The sequence below is a fragment of the Silurus meridionalis genome, chromosome 17, assembly GCF_014805685.1.
Source record: "Silurus meridionalis isolate SWU-2019-XX chromosome 17, ASM1480568v1, whole genome shotgun sequence".
NCBI lineage: Eukaryota > Metazoa > Chordata > Actinopteri > Siluriformes > Siluridae > Silurus > Silurus meridionalis.
Genome location: NC_060900.1, coordinates 15,516,606 through 15,534,384, shown reverse-complemented (window position 1 = coordinate 15,534,384; position 17,779 = coordinate 15,516,606). Strand labels below are relative to the sequence as shown.

At 39.2% G+C, this 17,779-nt stretch overlaps 1 protein-coding gene across 3 annotated transcripts in view; it reads right to left on the bottom strand.

The window, feature by feature from the left end:
- Positions 1-13,162: 13,162 nt before the first annotated feature.
- Positions 13,163-17,779, bottom strand: part of ptch1 (patched 1) — a 48,829-nt gene continuing 44,212 nt past the window's right edge. For all 3 annotated transcript variants that reach the window (XM_046871168.1, XM_046871170.1, XM_046871169.1), the window contains exons 23-24: positions 17,165-17,726; positions 13,163-15,928 (exon numbers count right to left, since the gene is read on the bottom strand). In XM_046871168.1, the coding sequence (XP_046727124.1) occupies positions 17,166-17,726 (561 nt within the window). In that variant the 3' untranslated portion in view covers positions 13,163-15,928; position 17,165. The remainder of the gene's footprint in view (positions 15,929-17,164; positions 17,727-17,779) is intronic.

Here is a 17,779-nt window from a genome sequence, read left to right as displayed (position 1 = left end):
TAAAGCATATATTTATTTTAATAACATATGAATTCATATGCAATTTAAACCTAACAACCCTGATGTAATCTTTCTCATTTTGAATAAACAAAGAATGCACACATCATATTTTTCATTTGGGGTTAAATTATTCTTTTGGAGTAAAAAAAAAAAAAGCCAAAATGAATGGCCTATTTATTAGAAGCCAAGGTGAATACAAGTGTGTTTGTTTTTTTTGTTTTTTTTAATTGATTTGAATTTATTTCTCCAAGTTTAGGTCATTTTAGGTCAGATTCCTTTGGTTGGTCTATAAAAAAAACATATGGCCTAAGAAAAGGTTGTTTAGTCATATAAACAGGAACTTAAAATGAAAAAAAAAAAAAAAACGTGGTTTAATGCCTGGTCTAACAGCCATGTGTGTTTTAACTGTGCTCAAAATAGGTGATCTTGAGAGGGGAAAAAAAAAACAGGCGAGGGAATGAGGGCAAGAGAAAAAGAAAGAGTAGGGGTTTGCTTGGTGGAGTAGGGGAGTTGGCAGAAAGCCGTCGTGTCCAGCTACTGAGATCACTAAGTGGGTGGTAGGAGCGAACTGTCTCTTGGCCAAACCCTGAGAAACTCATATCTTCCAAGCAGTTCGGTTGGAGTAGGATGTCAACCACCGAAACCTGTGCATGAGCCAAGGAGGCCCAGAGAAGCACAGATGGTAGTGCTGACAAATTAGTTCAGTGCAGCCCTGAGCCCCTCTCATTTTTGTACCTGGCAGGGGTGACAGAGCTATCTCTTCTTTCTGCTTTTTTCAGCTGAATGTTTCCTTTCCACTCTTAATGCCCAGCTCTTTGTAGTTCCTGCAGGCAGAGTGATGGCATGTCCAACATATGAGCAGTTCCCCAAACTCCGATCTCTTTATTTATACTGAATGAAAATCTGTTGGCTGTCTTCAATACTGCCGCCCACATGAACCACGAGTGGAGCCAGCTGGCCCTGAGTTCACTCCTAACTCATAGAGAACAGAAGTGCACAGACTGGGTGTGGCCAGAACATCCCACCCTATCTCAGGTTCACCTACTAAAAAAAAAAGTTCCTCAACTATCCTCCTCTATCTTTAATGGGGAATTAAGCATGAAACTGGAGGCCACAGTAAATCATCAGGCAGAAAGCCTCTAAGACACATGAACATGTGGCGTGCTGTGAATTTGACCTTCAGTACTCTTTCACATCACAACACAACTGCATCAGCAGAAAAGGCTTTATGTCATAATCTAAAATGTGCTTGATTTGCTGGCTTTGGCTCTGGTGTAAGGCTGATGGCAACAGAAAAATTTTTTTTTTCAAGGCATACGATATATAGTCTGCATTTAAGTGTTGTTCACAGTACAGTACAACAGATTTGCATTTTTTTGACCTACTGTTCTGATGACAAATCTGAAATGGAAGCGAAACAAATGTCTAATGGCTTCAGACACGGAAAGTCATATCCAAGTTCCGCTCGAAGAGAGAAAAAGCAATTAGACAGTAAAAAATGGTATTAAGAGACCAGGACATCTTTCAGTAGTGGGATACAAAAGCAGATGTCCTGTCTTACTTACAAGTCATAAATAATTTGGGCAGAATTCTGCTGTCTGTTGCTGTGGGATCTGCTTATCACTCACACAGCCTGTGTACATACATGTGTGTGTGTGTGTGTGTGTGTGTGTGTGTGTGTGTGTGTGTGTGGGTGGGTGGGTGGGTGTGAGAGTGAGACTGAGGCCAGCAGAAGACTGGCGTGTGTGCACTGGGAAACCTCTGGAACAGTGTTGTCATACTGGATTTGTTCTCTGGCTTGTAATAGATTGATTATAAAAAATACCATTTTGTTTCAAGGACATATTCTAAAGTGTTTTCCAGTTGGATTCGAAGTTACACAAACCAGTTGCATTGACTCTGTAGAATATGGTAAAATACTGTATATGGTGCCTGTAGGTGAGACCCAAAACGATGAATGCAATATATGGCTATCCCCTTAATGTGGTTCTTATGGACTTGCTTACTTTCCTTTCAAACCTAAACAGTTTGTTTTCATTTGAACAAAAAAAAGTTCAGTCAATGCTAATTGCAAGCACACTGGAATGTAAGGCGATCGCCTGCTTCACTTCTCATTTAATGCACATCTGTGCACAGCCCTGAGTTACGCTCATCAGTCTTTAGATTTGGGCTAATGTACTTCAGATGATGCTTTTTTTTTTTTTATCTCACATAGGTTAGCTTACAATTTCTTATTCTTTATTACATCTTTCCACATTAATAAGTTTATGTAGCCTTTTAAATTTATAGAAGCACTTTCGTAAACCTCCATAGTCTAAAGGCATGGATCTGTTCAGCATACCAGTTTTAGTTATGGAAAAAGCCTAACATTTCCTTTCATGGAAAGGCCTCATCACTTTCTAAATGAGCAATTCCAGACATTTTTTTGCAAACCAAGTAATTATTACTTGGTGAGGAAGCAGGGCTTCATTGCAGCGAGAGGAAATATTGTACAACGTATTTAATAGAATAAAAAGCCTTCTCCTTCACATATACAAATGGACCAGCCAATCTTATTTTATCAGTCACAGATGTGTAATATGTTCAGATTAGGAATTCCAGTGATTGATACCTTGTTTAAAACAAACTGGCATGGATCCTTTTCATGCACACAGTATGGTGCAAAATATTATATGACCACCCGTTCAGGTTTTCATAACGGTTTGGACATGAAAATGTTGGAAGCCGTTTGGCAACATCATACACAATTGGTCTTAATATGTGTGTAAGTGTAGGGTATGAACATATAATTTGAAAGAGGTCACTTTGAATGGGTTAATCACAGAGGGTCTATATGTCTGATTAAAGAAAACATACAGAACTAACATAAACATGTGCATTGCAGGAGCATACAGTACACGCTAACAGAGCAATCATAGCACTATTAGTATTCAAATCATTGCAGTGCGGCTCTTTGACCTTTAGTTGCAATACATTTTACAGCAATAGAAAAAAGAAAGCAATAGATTTGTATTAATGGGGAATTTATAGAATTCTACAACTTCCCTGTTGCATACTAGAATATTAAATTTAGGTTATAGATAGATAGATAGATAGATAGATAGATAGATAGATAGATAGATAGATAGATAGATAGATAGATAGATAGATAGATAGATAGATAGATAGATAGATAGATAGATAGAAGATAGATAGATAGATAGATAGATAGATAGATAGATAGATAGATAGATAGATAGAACTTTGTCATTGCATAGTACAGGTATACAGCAACGAAATGCATTTTAATATCTACCAGAACTGGAAGGATGGATGGATGGATGGATGGATGGATGGATGGATGGATGGATGGATAGACAGACAGACAGACAGACAGACAGATAGATAGATAGATAGATAGATAGATAGATAGATAGATAGATAGATAGATAGATAGATAGATAGATAGATAGATAGATAGATAGATAGATAGATTACTATTATGAGTACTATTATGAGTACATGTTTTTCTTTGTTAAATAATTTTTTTTAACAAATAAAATTATTTTACAAAGAAAACATGTACTCAAAATAGTGATAACAGAAGCTGACTTGTTTTGCATGCTATAGATGAATAGAAACACAGTGTGTAATTGCGTTTGTCTAAAATGAATAGAACCATAGCTCCTTAAACAGTACCATTTTAGCAAGGGAATAGGTTTATCCAGATTGGGCTCTAAATCTATTGATTTTTGTCCATATTTCTTTTCTAAGAAATGGTATTGCATGTTAAATCAAGAGTGCACAATTAATAAACCACATTGTTGTTTGGTTTATCATTTGAGCTTCATAGACAAGTTTTAAATTCACTTGAACTGGGTAAAATCAGAGAAAGATGTCAGTATCACTTTCTCCAAGCATGCAGGGACACCCTTGAGAGGCAACACCCTTATTGTGGCAGTTATGGCTTCTTTTTCTGGGCCGCACGCATTCATTTTGTAAATGACTGAGCGTTTGACACACATGTGGATTCAATTAGTGCAAGGATTCAGATAGATTATATAGGAGTATTTGAGACCCCGCATTCACGCCTTTTCCTTGCTCATCGAATGCATACCCTGGCGTCTTAACCCACTGTGGCTCATGCTCATATACCATTGGCCCGTTTTGTTTTAATTGTACATTGCACGTTAATACTGGGTAAATGACATGTATGGCTGAGTAAAAATAAGGGTGTGTTTAACCCACAGTGCTGGCTCAGCGCAGGTACAACGATTTAGTCTGATTTCCCAGTAATTACTTTCTGTTCACCTCCGGCAGGAGACTATTATGGCTGCCGCTTCCTGCCCTTGGCCTATGTGTGGTCACGTCTAGCCAAACCACTGTGGTGAAAGACAGAGAGAGAGAGAGAGAGAGAGAGAGAGAGAGAGAGAGAGAGAGAGAGAGAGAAAACACAGCTCAATGCTCCTATCACTGGGCCTCCAACTGACTTCTGGGTGGTGGAAAGTAGATATGCGCACATACTGTATATACTATGTGCGCATATCTACTTTCCACAATCCAGAAAATAATAATACTGTATCTCATTAGGAGCCTACTGTATTTTCAAATCAGTCTTTGTGTTTGGTGTATGCATTTCTACACCTAAAAGTGTTGTTTTTTTCTACACTGGTACACAGTTTGCCTGATCTTAATGTAATTAACCAACAAAATACTGTAAGCCTGTTATGTTTATTATTTAATTTATACTCCAATATAGTGTATTGTAGACTGCTGAATTTATTACACTGTCAATGTTTAAATAGGTCCAGATTTATCTCTCTTTCTAGAGCACCAACTTCTTTGCATGGACTTGGTAGACTAATAAACTGATATAAATTTGTTGTGGCAGCATTACATAACCATGAAAGAATACACTTAAGTGAGGGGGAAGCCAGGCAAGTTTTGTACATGTATTGATTACTGAGACCTTTATATTGTGAAGAACAGGCACCTTCTACCTCCAGTGCTGGCAGCCTTTGAACAGGTAAGAGGTGCTTGGATTTTCACTTAAAATGCTTTTTGCACATAACTTGGTCCATATCAGAGACATTGACATAGCAGAAAATATTCATAAACACATCTTGAAACTTTGAAGATTTAATAGCAACCCTGATATCCATTTCCAAAACACAAAAAACAAAGACCGTCACTTGGATTTAAAAACGCCAAAGCCTAAGCCTAAGTAATTTTAAAGTCAGAAAATGTTTGTCAAGCTAGGTGGGTGCACATTTCGTGCTTTAAACTTGTCACATGTACTTCACAGCACAGAGAAAATCTTTCTTCCCATATCACAGTGATGTAGGACGTTCTGTTAGATAATCCAGAGCCTTAAACTCCGAGCCACCGCCTTCCATTTGTCAAAGTTTAGTTCCACTTTGCCTTATCGATATGCTCCAAATAATAAAGCTGATTCTTTGCCATATGCAAGTTAAAATACTTAAGCAAAATCTCTTCCTGATACCATTATACTTAAATCCTGATTTGTAGCACCTGTACATTGGGTATGGATTGATGATATGATCCTGGAGCTAAAACCTGGTCCTGATTGAATATCCTCTACAAATGCCTGTACTGCAAACAATGAGAGGGACTGTCCTCTGATGGTCACACACGTTCCTGAGCTGGAGATACCCAAGCATGTAATGTAATCGTGATTTGGGCTGTGTTGACCAGTGATTGGTTTGTGTATGACTTGGATATTCACTTCGCCCATTTTTAGCCTTGCGATTATCTCTTTATTATTGCACATAGATTCTTGGTATCCTCTTGAGTCTCCTTGATTACATTTTCTGTTATATCTCTAAACTGTTGCTGTACCTTATGAAATTCCAGTTTTTTCACCACGATTATTGTAAAATGATTCATTGGGACTTTGCTAATAAATAACACACTGTGCATCTGATTAGAAATAATACCGCCAATTTTATACAATTGGAACTCACTGGCTGAAATCTTGTTGTGTATTCTGTATTTGATGACTGGTTGGAAGACTAGTCAGAGGGAAGGAGATTTAAAGCGAAAGATAGTGAGATGGATGATCACTTGTTGTAGACTCACAGTGTGAGATCCTCTTCACCTGTTCTTCATTTAAAGGCTTTCCCTTTGCCAGAATCAATATACTATGATGCCGGAAGAAAATCAACCCACCATTTGTGGATGGGTCGGGCATTAGCAAATTCCAAACTGTTTACAAACATGGGGCCTCTCCTCATCTGTCTTCCTCCTTCACTCTGAGATGAGGTGGTTGGTAGAGGGGTAGTTGGAGTTAGAAGGGCGTTCTTCCTGGTTGATTGACCAGGGGCCGGACTTGGGGCTCCCACTCTATTATAGAAAGCTTTATTTTTTCCCCCCTCGAGCCTGTGTGAAATCAGATGCTGTAATTTTATTTCGATTAGCAGAATACTGTGTTCACCCAAGCTCTCCAAATACACATGAAAGTGTTTAACGTTTCCCTCTCTTTCTCTCTCCCTCTCTCTCACGCTCTCTCTTAAGATGACGTATATGTTTCCATAGGATGTTGCGTGTTTGCTGGCAAGGACAAACAGTCTATAGTTTAAATAAAAATTGAGGGAAGGCTTAGTGCACTGTAGGAGTTATAATAACTCAAGAGAAGCTCAAGGAAAAGATAAAAAAAAAAAGAATGAAAACACTGCACTCCAGCTCTGGTTTGTCATCTTCGCAATAAACACATTTACATCACTCGCATGGAAACATGTGCAGAGCGTTCAGGAAAAAAGGGGAGGGGGAAATCTTGGTATGTGGTTGGGCTCTGAAGGCGAGGAGAAAGAGAAAAACAGTTTCAGCAGGCTGAGTAAGCTCTGTGTAAGCATTACGAGAAACCTTACCCTTGGCTTGTGATCCACAATCACTGGAGCCGAAATGTAAATAACGGTTTGGTCGCAGCAAAATAAATGATGCGAAGGGAAATCAAAGTAAACAGCATCAGTCAGTGTAATTATTCTCGTGTTGCTCAGGCGTCTTGCTTGTATACCTGTGCAGGCCAAAAGATTCGGCCCTTGTTATAACATCATGCTAGCGAGGTTTCACCATGAACACGGCACCTTTGAAGAAAGAGATTTCACATTTCACAGAACACCACAAATAGCTAGGCATCGCGGATACATATGTGAATCTGCAGTTTGTAAGCTCATTTGTCTTTTGCCAAGGAAGAAGTGAGTCCTGACTCACCCCTTTAAGTAACTCGAATGCCCTTCAGGCCTGTGTGGTAGGTGAGCTCGATTCTTATTTCATTTGGAAAACAATTACAGTTACGGCCATTAAGGAAATACTGACTGTAAAACTGAACTACTCAAAGTGTCTCTTGGTAGTTCCACACAGGTCATGCCAGAAACACAGCAAATTACATGATTGCTTGTCTGCTTCTTTATGTGCCAGTGAACACTTCATCTACTACTAATGCATCATGCACTACTAACAATGGCTCTTTGTCCGTGAAACATTATATACGTCTCTTAAAGCAGTGGATGCAGAGGATGCATGTCATACCATCACTTTCTGGCACAGAAGGAGAGCGACTTTAAAACATTCATGCAGCGTCAGATTTGACTTAACTCCTGGCTTAAGGTCGGTGGTGGCTCTAATACTCCTCTGGGTGTTCCTATTCAAATCTGAGCCTGCCATTGCCTAACAGCTGGAGCACAGTTCCCCGAGCTGAAAAATAAACACCTCTCTTTCTCTCTCTCTCTCTCTCTCTCTCTCTCTCTCTCTCTCTCTCTGTCTGAGTGATGAGATGTGTGATTTCAGGGCCTCTGAATTCCTTCATTAATGGTTCCCAGCTTCGTGCTGGGAGGCTGGGAAGAGGGAGCTCATTCTGCTGCAGCTGTCTTGTGCAAAAACTGATTCTCCGTTTTTAGTTTTAAATGATTGACCTTTTATTAAAGAAAATTAGCAAAGGTTTGCAGTGCGACACTGATGTTCCTGAGCTCTCCACGTATTGAAGTTGTCAGAACACTAGCCAGCTGGATAGCATTGTTTATACAAGCATCATCTGACCCAGTGTATGTGTCAATTCTTGACAACTTGTATGCATAACATTATTTATTAACAGATAAAAAATAATAATAATAATAATACTTTTTATCTTAGCTTTTAGCAGTATTGAAACATCTAATAAAAACACAACAAATTACATAACTGGTGCTGGAACTGACAAAACTAATCAAATGTGTTGAGCAAATAATTAGCAATGGGTATTTAAGTACAGGTAGTCCCCAACTTATAATAGAGATGCGTTCTAATGATGACATCGTAACTTATAAAATATCTTGATTGATCAGTATAGGGTAGTATACATGTAATTCGTAATAATTTAACAAATTACAGTGCATAATTTAGCAAAACAGAGCTTTTACACTACCGTATTGTATAAACTTTACAATACATATATACAAGGTGGTATGAAAATATTTCTAGACTCGCTCTGTATTTATCTACGTTTACACGCTGTCACCTTCAAAATAGTCCACTTGCACAGCAATACAGCGCTCCCAGCGGTCCTGCCTCTTCTGGAATGTGTCCTGGAAGTCTTCTTTTCGAGAAGTGTCAAGCACCTTCGTCGCTTTGTGATGGATCTCCACAATGGTGTCAAAAAAGCGACCTTTGAGCTGAATCTTCATCTTCTGGTAGAGGGCGAAGACTGCAGAAAACAAATCTGGCAAGTAGGGTGGGTGCGGAAGTGAGATCATGTGGAATGTTGAGATCGTTGAAGGTTTTCCTGATCTCTTGTCATCTTCCAGCAATGTTCTTCCACTCTTGGAACATGCGTGCCCCTCGAAACACTTCAAATGACTTATTGCAGCATCGCTGTATGTCAAATGTAAGTCATGTCAACTGTCTCTGTGGCAGATTTGCCCAGTTTCATAACGAATTTGACGTTTGCTCTTTGTTCTAACTTGCTGTCCATGATGAAATCACAGAAGCACATGGTCAGAATACCACCAGTTGGCACCAATAGTCTCTTTTGAACCACCTAATATGTGGCAGCAGACACGTAGATGAGAACCTGTTCATGAGAGGAGGACGAAGATGGATGCATTCTGTTTCAGTGTCTGGCAACAAAAGCTAAAACTGGGCTTCTAAAAACCACAGAGACACTTAAACTCTGTTGACTGGAGCGTGTCAGCGTCCCAAACGTATCGTACCACATATATGCTGCAATGTTTGCCTGCTAAACAAAAATGTTAATATTTTTCCAATTTTGTTGTATCGCTATCGCCATCGTAAGTTTGAAAAATCCTGAGTTGAAAGATCGTAATTCAGAGACTACCTGTATTTCTAATAAATACACCAGTAACAAAAATGTATTACAATAAATAGCTTTTGTGTAGGTCAACTAGACAGTATTTACACAATTAAACTAAAATCAATTATCTATACAGTATACAAAATTAAATATTGGAGTGTTTCATTTTACTTCATCCTTACTTTTCCAGCTTCCATATTGCTTAAATTAACTGGTCAATAAATTATTGAGATTTTAAAAAGTACTACACCATGCTATTTGACCTACAGTACATGTATAAAGACTCACCTCATACCATACTCAGGTTTTCACATTTATCTCCTATGGTTGTCGTCACTGTTCTTATTTTTTTTCTCAGCTCACCCTTTTTTTGTTTCTTTGCGTTTTTTTCTTTGTCTAAGTGTTATATGTGCACTATCTCACTATATCTCACAATATCTCACTATCTGCCTTCGTCTACATCACATGGGAACAACGTATAGATATAAACCTAAAGCTATTAGTAGAAAGTTCAGAAACCTGCATGTAACTAGTAACAAAGGTCTGTACATCTTGGTCTGTTTTTTTCTTTTTTCTTTTTTTCTTTCTTCAGTAGTGCACTGAACAAGACAGACAGTGGATATTGCTCTTTATTTTTAGTGCCAGTGGTCCAAATGAAGGGAAATTTAATGTTTAGCATGTTTACTTCACACTTCCAGAATTGGGGGTTTGCATGTTCTCCTTGTGCTTAAGGGGTTTTCTCTAGGTACTCTGGTTTCCTCCCCCAGTCCAAAGACATATGTTGTAGGCTGATTAGCATTTCTAGCATTTGTTTTTATTTATTTATTTATTTATTTATTTATTTATTTATGTTTTTTTATTATTATATATAATCAAAATTTGCATTCATAACCTTTACTCTTCTGGGAAGATGTTCATCTAGATTTTGGAGTGTGATTGTTGAGATTTGTGCTCAATCAGCCACAAGCCATGTTGGGTGAGGAGGCCTGAGGTGCAGTCAGCGTTCCAATTGCTTACAAAGGTGTCCAATATGGTTAAAGTCGGAGCTCTATAGCTGTCTTTGTGTACAGAGACATTGTCATGCTGGAACAGGTTTGGGTCTCAACATCCAATACGATTGTGTGCCATCATTGGGAGAACAGTTTGGGGAAGAACCGCATATGGCTGTAAACGTCATGTGTCCTCATTCTTTTGTCTATATAGTATATTTTACATTTTTAGGGCATTATAAGAGACAGTATTACTATCACACAGCTCCAAACACAGAGTCTCTATTTTGGCCATCAACTCAGTTCTACATCAAATTTTGGAAATTTCCTTAATCGACTTCACGTCACATGACCTGTCTGTGCTGATTGGCTGCCCAACCATATTGAATGCCTCTCAAATGCTATAAAATGAAATGACACAGACCCACAGGCCATTAGCCAAGCAAATCAGTCCAGAGAATCGCCGTACGCAATAGGTAGAAAGAAGCTCAGCCATGCCGGTGCATGAATAATAAATGGCCACCACCCTTGCAGTCGAGTTACTGGGGGTCAGCCCGAATCAGTTTCCATCACTCCGTTTTTTTTTTTTTTTTGCCGAGGCCATGTGCCCCTTTTCATTACTTTGAGCACACCAGCTGTATTGTAACTACAACCAATTTCCTTGCAGTCTATAAAACTGTCAATCAGAATCATACAGCAGAAGGAAAAAGCCCGCTGTTAGAACAGGAGAGCTCGGATCTGTGGCCAGATGTCAGCCAGTGCAAAGCAAGATAGTGCCGCCGGACCCTCACTTTTGCAAAGCAGCTGTTTTTGCGACATCTATAACATTTGTCTGAGTACTCAAGTCAAAAGTCATCTTTATTAATTACATGGATAATCCTAAACCAGTGGTAAATCATGAACCCGAGTTCTTTGATTAATATATGAACATTTGTTCCAAAAATATGTTTAAACCCAATGACAAAAAAGTTGGGACACCATGTAAAATGTAAATAAAAATAGAATGCAATGATTTGCAAATCTCATAAATCCCAACATTAATTTACATGAGAAGATAGAAAACATAACATGTTTCAATGTAATTGACAACAGGTCAGTAAAATGATTGTGGATAAATAGTGTCTCTCAAAAGTAAAGGTAGGCAGAGCTTCACCAACCTGTGAAAACTGTCTAAAAATGTTTAATCTGTCTGGATAATGTTCCTCAAACCAAAATTGCAAAACAGTTGAATATCTCTTTTACAGTACATGATATCATCAATCCAGCCATTAGGGATTTTGAGATTTTGGAGTGTTTAACCAGATTGTTTAACAAGATTCTGGAAGGTGAGAGGATGCCTGAGGAATATAGAAGGAGTGGAGATGTGCAGTCCTGCAGTAACTACAGGGGAATTAAGTTGATCAGTTACACCATTAAGTTATGGGAAAGAGTAGTAAAAGCCAGACTGTAAGAAGAGGTGACCATCTGTGAGCAACAGTATGGTTTCATGCCGAGGAAGAGCACCACAGATGCATTATGTGCTTTGAGAATGTTGATGGAGAAGTATAGAGAAGGTCAGAAGGAGTTGCATTGTGTGTTAGTGGATTTAGAGAAAGGAGGAGTTGTGGTATTGTATGAGGAAGTCAGATGTGTCAGAGAAGTATGTGAGGGTGGTGCAGGACATGTATGAGGACAGTGTGACAGCAGTGAAGTGTGCAGTAGGAACGACAGATTGGGTTAAGGTGGAGGTTGGACTACAACAAGAATCGGCTCTGAGCCCTTTCCTGTTTGCAGTGATGATAGACAGGTTGACGGATGAGGTCAGACAGGAGTCCCCGTGGACTATGATGGTTGCGGATGATATTGTGATTTGTGGTGAGAGTAGGGAGCAGGTTGAGAAGAGCCTGGAGAGGTGGAGGTACATGCTGAAAAGAAGGGGAATAAAAGTCAGTAGGAGTAAGAGAGAGTACATGTGTGTGAATAAGAAGGAGGGCAGTGGAGTGGTGCGGTTGTAGAGAGAAGAGATGGAAAAGGTGGAGGAGTTCAGGTACCTGGGGTCAACAGTGCAAAGTAATGGAGTGTTAGAGAAGTAAAGAAAAGAGTGGGTGTAGAAGAGTGACAGGAGTGATTTGTGAGAGAAGAGTATCTGCAAGAGTGAAAGGGAAAGTTTATAGGACTGTGGTGAGACCTGCGATGTATAATTTAGAGTCAGTGGAATTGAGTAAAAGACAGGAGGTGGAGCTGGAGGTAGCAGAGCTGAAGATGTTGAGGTTTTCGTTGGGAGTGCCGAGAATGGACATGATTAGAAATGAGTTTATTAGAGGGACAGTGCATGTAGGACGTTTTGGAGACACGGTGAGGGAGGCGAGATTGAGATGGTTTGGACATGTGCAGAGAAGGGACATGGGGTATATCGGTAGGAGAATGCTGAGGATGGAGCCACCAGGAAGGAGGAAAAGAAAGACCAAGGAGGTGGTTTATGGATGTGGTGAGGGAATGCAGATGGTTGGGTTAAAAAAGGCAGATGATTTGCTGTGGCGACATCTAATGAGAAAAGCCAAAAGAAGAAGATTTACAAATGCTGGTTAAATCTCTGTGGAAAACTGTTCTGTGGTCGGACAAATATAAATTTGTATGTCTTTTTGGATATCATGGATGCTACTTCTTCCGGACTACAGAAGAGAAGGACCTCGCGATTGTTTGTTACTCGTAAGAGGTCGAGGTTGCACTTTATATGTATATATAGACAGTGGGTGATTTCTTAACCTCATATACAGTTGCTTTGCATGAAAAAATAAATGCAGTATCTTTTTATAACTGATATGAACGCTGTTGGTCACATGACAGACTCCATGCCAAGTAACAACAGTACAACATGTTTTATTCATTTAAAACAAAAGAAAGAGACAAATAAGTTATAATATTTTTATTTGTTAGAATTCTATCAGTGTTTGAACATTATTATTTAGAGAGCTAGTACATCTTTTTTAAATTCTACTTTCATGGCTAGCTTTTCACAAAACCCGAGCACAGTTTGATCAGAGTTCACTCACTCTGTTCTATGGTAACACTGTAAAAGGGCACTTTAGCTGTCTGAGAACAAGTTAGCAATGAAAGTGTGCACCTTACTGACTCAATGTCTCTGTTATGTTCTCACAAAATAAAAATAAAAAATAAAAAAAAGAAACACAATGGTAGCATTACATATAAACTCTTTAAAAATATACTTCTGTCAAATAGCTTGACAACTACTATGTACACTACAAAAATAAATTTTCATATAAATAAATTATATGGCATACATTTATCTTTGTAACTGAAAACAACATACATCCACACCGGCCGAGGAAAAAAAAAATGGCAGTTTGTAGTAAAAAAACAAAACAAAAAACAAAACAAAACAAAAAATCATTTTCCTTTTAAAATCCTCTAAGAGCTGTGAAGAATCTGTACTGAAAATGTTATATACTCTTTTACCTATTTAACATTAGTAAGCACTTTATACACATCAAAATCCTTTAATAAAAGAGCACACACATACACGCACTGACACACAAAATTATAATAGTGTTTTTAGACAGACATAAAAATCCCTGCATTGTTAACAACTGGCATTACGACCATTATTAAACACAATATCTTATAATACAAAAATATAAATATTGCAAAAAAAAAAAAGAAAAAAAAAAATACAATACAAAAACTGAATAACAATAGTTGCCAGCCAATGATTCTCTCCGGTTTCTGCCAATGTGACATTTCAGGAGAACACAAAACACGCAGCACACACAAGCGCTAGACGGAAGGCCAGAACGGGAAGAACAAAGAAAGTGGAGACTGACGTACGTGTCTAACAGGAAGTCGTACAAGGGAGGGGAGGGGTGTTTTGGCCGAAGGAAAAACCATACACGCGCGCAAACACACACACACACACATAGTATACCCATAACACACACCAGACCCAGAGTGAATTGGCTCCGTGACCTTTGACCCTAGAAGCGCTTGTATGCGCCATTTGGCGGTCGAGGAGGAACTTCCAATTAGTGTCATGGCATCGTGTTGTAGAGTTTCATGAGCTGAGGTCAGAGGAGAGAGGCCGCTCGTGCTAAACTGGGGCCAGAGACGGTGGACGATGGACCACAAAAAAAAAAAAAAAAAAAACACAGAAAAAGCTTGTCAAGTTCGGCCATTTAGTGGTCAAACCCCGCATGCTGCTCATCGACATAGCTTATCAAAAATGTTATAATGTGAGCGAACGTCACTGTGCTGTCGGAGAAGCTACAGCTGGTTCCACCATGTGAGGTTTAGCTGTATTAGTGTGAGCTGTATTAGCTTGAATATAAAAAACTAAACAAAATATAATGCCATTCTATTGTAAAAAAAAGAGAGGAGAGAATGCTACAGAGTGTACAGTACCACTGCAAGTCAGTAGACAACTGCACCTGTACTGTTAAGCAACTTTATTATTGTTTCAACAGTAAGTATTTCAGTTCTGAGCCTCGAGCGCAAGCAAGGCTTCGCACTAAATGGCCATTTTATTATTGTTATTTACTGTAATTTTTTTTACAGTCAACCGGCTGAAAGCGAGTCGGAAGGACAGAGGAACGTTCCCCGTGTGGAGCACAGCAGAGCCGCATGCAAATGCTCGTTACGCGTTCTTCATTTCGAAATTCTCACGCATGGCGTGCCTTACCGATTAACAGCGAATGTTTCGTTTTTTTTCCTGTTTTTCGTTTTTATACCATCTACCACAGGTTTGTGATAAGCGAGTTATTTGTATAAAACATTACATTCTACTTCAATACACACAAAACACACAATCGTGCACGTGCACGCCCACACAAACACACGGTGTCGGGTCGCAGTTCCCACACAGTGATGCATTCAAGGACCTGATTTCCGTGTTATGAGGTCTGATAATATGTCCATAAAATAAAGACTACACAGTTATTACAGTTAATATATTAACTAATATATTATTATCGTTTACAAAAAATCCCTGTAGAAATGCACGGGTACTTTCTGAGACGTGAAAAAAAAATCCAAATGAGGACTTGGTTATTTGTTTTTGAATACGCCGGCTGAAAGGATGCAGTTTGTAGGCCCTGAAATGGATCAACATGCTTGTTTAGGGTGCACACACACACACACACACACACACACACACACACATACTCTCATACATAATATATATGTATATGTATGTATGTATATATATATATATACACACACACACACATATACACGTACATACTGGCTCACTCTTATAATAAAATAAAATTGCATAGAATTATACAGGTACATTACAACATCATCTCAAGCAGCAACATGTGGATGCTGAAAAGTGTGTCAAAGCTTCCTCGTGTCACAGATACACACATGAATGGAGGGACAGTAACCACCCACACACACACACACACACACACACACACACCCATCCACACGCTGCCCAGTCTGATGACACTGAGCCAGGTCCAATTATAGCTACTTTCACCTGTATTTACATGTGTACACATTTTTTAAATATTTATAGATTTATCTAAGGTAGGTGTATATTAGAGCTATACAGTAACAGAGTGAAGCACCGCCAAGTGCCCTCGCTCTGCAGCACCGTGTCTCCTTCACTTCAAAAAGCGCATGTCCATCTTTGGCCAGTTGTGCTTCAACATTTTAGCCACTGCAAGAGAAAGAGCAAAGCAGTGTTAATGCTGGAAATAGGAACTCCATGTCTTTTTTTCCCTCTTTTTTTATTTTTACAGTGACAAGTTTAGAGAGGAAATATATAAATGACATTTATTATACTGCCATCTGGTTGTGCGGCACTTTGTACGGGATTGTCAGAGTTCAGACGCATTTGCAGCTTTAGTACTCAAATATCATGGCAAATATCAAATATGTAATAACAGTGTCCATAAGTCAGGTCATGTCCAGCTTTTGCCTGGAGACTATTTGTATGCAGTCTAAAAAAAAAAGTCTAACTTTAGAGTATTTAAGACTTTTTTTGGTTATTTGTTTAGGGAAATAAAGGATGTTTTGGGGTGCTGTGTGTAAATGCAATAGTTATTCATAATCAACACTGTCTCAGGCATACAACCAGCATTATCTTATAAATACCAACCATATATCCATGGCAGATTAAGTACATAAACCATGTATTTGAGTGAAAGTAGAGACACAGTAGGTAAAATATGACTCCAGTTAAAGTGCTCCCTTTAAACTTTCACTTGAGTAAAACTACACAAGTATTTGCATTCAAATGTATCCAAAGTATTATGATGTATTATGGCTATAATGTTCCTATTCCTATAGTTTATGTGAAAAAACTCTGTTACTCTCAGGACACCAATCTATTAAGCTTCTTTTCAGCTACTTAAAAAAAAAGAATCGTGCAAATAAAGCCACAGGTGTTGTATCAAGTTCGAGTCAGGAGATTCTTCCATCATTTATTCCTCTCTAAATGTTCTGCTTGCTGTTGAACTGATGCTGAAATGTATGATGGCGGTAGATACCACTAAGCGCCAATCATAACAAGTTTAAAACAGCGTGCGCTCTTCCCTGATTGGTGGCTTGCTATGCGATTGACCGGTTAAGTTTTTATCTGCTCATAAATACATTTACTTCGTTACTGTCCATCACTGTATGCTGTAGATGCCGTAGACAGACAATGGGTTTTTATAATTGGAAGAGTATGCAGCAATGTTTGTAGTATAAATTTGAAGACCAAGTTTAAATAAATGCTTTAATTTGCTAAATAAAGATAAGAAAATCCTGCAAATTTTTTTGTCACTGTAATTTATTTCAGAGAAATAATATAAATAATATAGTTTGGTATCATTGTCGTGGTTTATTGTCATTAAAATCTCCCTTTACTGGGATAGCTGTGCAGAAATATTACAGTACTACATAAGCTCACCTCAGCTGGAGGCACTCGTGTGGTGCTCAGTGTGAGAAGTGACCTCTAAATCCTGCAGCTCGAGGCCCTCCACTGTGGAGTCTGCACTATAGCGCTGCTCTGTGAAGGGGACATGCGGGTCAGGGAAGTGCGAGTCATGAGCGTAAGCTCCCTCTGAAGTGCGGTAGCTGTCACTGGAAGGGTAGCAGGGGTAGGGGGCGCTCTGGCCAGGGACGCCTGGATGCACAGCCACTGTAACCGAGGCTGATGCAGTCACAGTAGTGATGGGCTGGCAGAAGGCAGGGCCTGAGCCGGGGTGCATGGAGTGAGAGTAAGTGTTATGGGAGTGAGGCTGGCGGGCCGCCGAATGTTCTCTGGGCCCATATGGGCCGGCACTTTCAAATGCGTCCGTGCGCCGCCTCTGAGGGGGAGGAGCCTGTCTGGGCCCAACATCCCGCTTGGGTTCCCGGCCAATGTGTCGACGAGAAAGCGGAGGTCCTGCATTCTGAGTGTGAGGAGGGTGAGTGGAGCGATAATGTGGTGGCTGCTGCTGATTCTGATGCTTGGAATCATTTCTCCCAGCCTGCAAACAATTTTTACAAACATTAAATATGGTATACAAAAGCTATTTTAATT